The following is a 3,523-nucleotide window of genomic DNA, read 5'->3' on the forward strand; positions in this document are numbered from 1 at the left end:
TTCTTTCAGAAGCTCAATTTCTTCCTGAATTTTCTGTGGGCAGTCACATTTGTTCCCAGAGGTGGACAACAATTTCCTGACATGGCCCATAACTGTCACCACTCTGCTGCCCCATGCAGAAGAATCTAGACCCTCGACTGGACCCAGGAGATCCCAGGATGCCAGGGAGCTACAAGCCATTGATTATTGAGATGGCCCAGCCAATGGGCCCAGCTCCTGGAAGGCACGGTCAGGTAGTTTTGCAAGGACAGTCCACGACTAGGACAGACGGACCCACACAATCACACTGGAGTTGGGCAGATAGACTCCATAATGTTCAGACAAGAACTCCATGTCCTGGACCCAGTGTTCACAAGACACAAAGCGGACACCCTTCTTGAAGTTGGAGAACACATGGTTGACCTGTAGGAAGGAAAAGAGGTAAGTCTCATTGTGCCTTCAAAAACTGAGTTGGGGGCCTTCTGACAGGTGGTATTTTCCATAGATGGCTGTGACAATGTCTCCACAGGTACTTCTAGTTCCACATGTACTTCTACAATCACGACACTCCCCTTCCAGGGGTGGAGTCTACTTCCCATCCCCTTGAGTCTGGGTGGGTTTCCTTGTAACCAAGAGTGTGGTGGAAGTGGTGCTGAGTGACTTTTGCCAAGTGATTTCCGAGGCTGGGTCAGAAAGGCAACGCAGCTTCTGCTGGTTTCTCCTGAAGCCTCATGGTGGAGGCTTGAGCCACCAAGAAGCAGTCTGACTGCCCTGAAACCGCCATGCTATGAGAAAGCCCAAACTTGACCAAGCAGAGAGATTCCAAGGCCAAGCTCTGAGACTAAACCAAGAGCTGCTTGGCCAGCTACCAGCTGCTGTATACACACTCACACCCTACCCTGCCCTTCAGCTCCAGCCAGTGTCTGAAATGCAACCACATGAGAGACCAGAGCCAGAAACTCCCAGCAGAGCCCTACTCATAGAACCCATGAGAGGTGAGAAAATGACTGCTGTCAATATTAAACCACTAAATTTGGGGGCAGTTTGTTATGCAACAATAGATCAGTGTAGGCCCTACCATCCTTTCCCCACACCCCTTTCCCCACAGAGACTGACCTCAAAGGGGGACTCTCCTCCTCCGCCGGATGGGAAAAGGATTCAAAGACAAATGATGCAGGACAGCCTGGTTGACGTCTAGAATTTGCACAATTAGCTGATATATATGTATACGGTTAGTGCCTCTTCGCTCCATCCAGCTGTGGGAGAAGGGAAACCTTAAAGGCTGGACCTGCCACCCCTTCTCTTTGGGGGGCTGCCTCCCCCACCTGAACGGCCTTCCCATGTATACAAACCCAAAATGGTGCTGTGGTAAAAAAATGTTGTGCCCATGTTCTTCCTCCACCTGTCAGCTCAGGTATAAGTCTCAGGGGGTTCCCCTGTGGTCCATCGCCGCCCTCCAAACCCTAGAGGTCGGTCGCAGGCCTCCGCACCCTCTCACCAGGTCACAGGAGGACCCCTTTCCTGGGCTCCCCACCTTCGCCCCTGGGGTTCCGGAGGAGGTTGCGTCCTATGGGTCGGAGCTCGCAGAAGCGGCCCAGGACGCAGGGTCTGGGGTCGTCGGCAGGGGGCAGGCAGGTGCTGACGATGGGCCACAGGGCGGCGTGTTTCCAGGCCAGGATGCTCAGCCACAGGGCCTGGCAGTCCACCAGGTCGTGCCAGCGCCTGCACACCCGGCGGCAGCGCCCGAGCAGCACGTGAGGGGGCACGTGGCTCAGCACCATCTCGAGCAGCTCCGTGGGCAGCTGGCCCAGACCCAGCGGCTCCTCGGGTTCCTGCTCTAGCAAGGGGATCCCGACAGGCTGGCCCCTGGAGGAGGTCATCTCGCCAGGCTCCGCTGTGACTGCGGGACAACTAGTGCCAAGATGTCAGAGACCTGCAGCCTCCGTCAGCCCCGCCCCTGCCAGCCACATCCCGAGACTGTCAGCCCCCAAACCCCGTCAGCCGCCTCCCCATCTTCACCACCCCCAGTCTTGTCCTCAAGTCCCCAGACTCCCAACCTGTCCTTGCCTGGCTCCCATCCGCTCCCCTCTCCACCATGCGCCCCAAACACAGCCCTGGACAGCCAACCGGCTCTGGGGCCGCGCGGACCCCTGAGTCCTACCCTGCATCTCAGCCAGCGCTCCTCCTGGGTGGGCCATCACCTTGCTTCACGTGCCCTTATCTCTTCTTCCCCGCCTTTTAATTCACCCGCCCCTCCCTTCTTAATAGCCGGCACCACCCTGCGGCCCCATCCTCCCTCTAACTGCCAGTCTCTGCGCGCCACTCCCTTCTCACTGACCTGCACCCTCCTCCCTCTGCTTCGCCGCGATTTATAGGCCAGCACCTCCCGTCCCCGCCTCCAGGAATCTCCAGACACCCTCTCCTTTGGGCTGTATTCAAATCGCGAGGAAACTACCAAACAGAATCCGCAGAAGAGGGAGGGGGTAGGAACGCCAGGATCCAGAGTGTCTCGCTCTTCGTCCGCCCCAGTGGCCCCTTGGAGTGTCCCTAACCAGGCTGTAAGGCCCTTGGTACTGAACAACTGCTGTTATTCAGTCAGGCCTCCGGACGGGAGGCCTCATATTGTTGCCGAAATATTGGCTTGCCTGTGCACCGAGGCCGAACAGAAATACGGAGACAGGGATTTTAGAGGAAGAGAGGGATAGCTTTATTTTTCGGCCAGGCAGAAGGGAAGACACAGCAGGATAGCGCCTCAAGAACTGTGGGAATCCTTGGGAATCGGGGAAGATTTTATATGTGGGGCTCGAAGTCCGGGGTATATGATAAGGATCAGAGTAGTGTAGGTTTTGCATTCTTCCTTTCCTTTGCATTATTTCAAAACAGTCAGAGCTGGCGTCAGGCCGCGCGGTAATTGGGGTCCGGCAGCCTGGTAATTGCGTCCGTTCGCCTCCGGTTTATCGGCTGCTGACCTTGTCTCTGAAACGCAAAAACTATAAGAGGTGATTTGTTACAAGGGGCGTATAGAATATAAGTGCCGCGACGTAATAAGTTTAGGGAGTGAGGGACGCGGGATGTAACTCACACAGCCTTAGGGGTGAGAGGTGCCGAATGTAAATTACATAGTGTCAGGGAGTGAGGTTCGCTTTGTAAAGTACAAATCTAGTTACTACGAATTAGTGACAGTTGAAGTAAAACAAGGAGTGATTAACTCTTCCAGGCCAGGTTTTGTTTCTTCTCTAGACTGTTCGCTGTTCCCTTTATTTTCCTTGTTCTCAGGGGAGGGAGAACTTCATTTCTATTTTTGCTGCAACAATATTCCTTAGTTCCTGTAAAAATTCCTATCACCTTTAAGGATCCAGCATCACTAACTCAGAGATCATTGCACAGGAGAAAGCAGGCTCCAGCAGGAGCCAAATGCATTTCTATCTGACTCCCTAAATGAGTGCTGTAACCAGTAATAACCCCAGCCAAACTTCATGGAGCCTCTTACTACCAGTCAGGGTAGCAACCCCCTGAGGGAGATATTGCTGTGTCCCTACTTCCC

At 54.4% G+C, this 3,523-nt stretch overlaps 1 protein-coding gene across 1 annotated transcript; it reads right to left on the reverse strand.

Moving 5' to 3' along the window:
• Positions 1-258: 258 nt before the first annotated feature.
• On the reverse strand, positions 259-1,859 carry LOC307066855 (F-box only protein 27-like; the record flags this gene model as incomplete). The annotated part of the gene is made up of 3 exons (XM_079724080.1): positions 259-402; positions 1,210-1,235; positions 1,514-1,859. 3 exons carry the CDS (start codon positions 1,857-1,859, stop codon positions 259-261), a joined length of 516 nt encoding a protein of 171 aa, XP_079580206.1.
• Between the last annotated feature and the right edge of the window lie 1,664 nt (positions 1,860-3,523).

The sequence above is a fragment of the Hyperoodon ampullatus genome (genome assembly GCF_949752795.1).
Source record: "Hyperoodon ampullatus genome assembly, chromosome: 18".
Lineage (NCBI taxonomy): Eukaryota > Metazoa > Chordata > Mammalia > Artiodactyla > Ziphiidae > Hyperoodon > Hyperoodon ampullatus.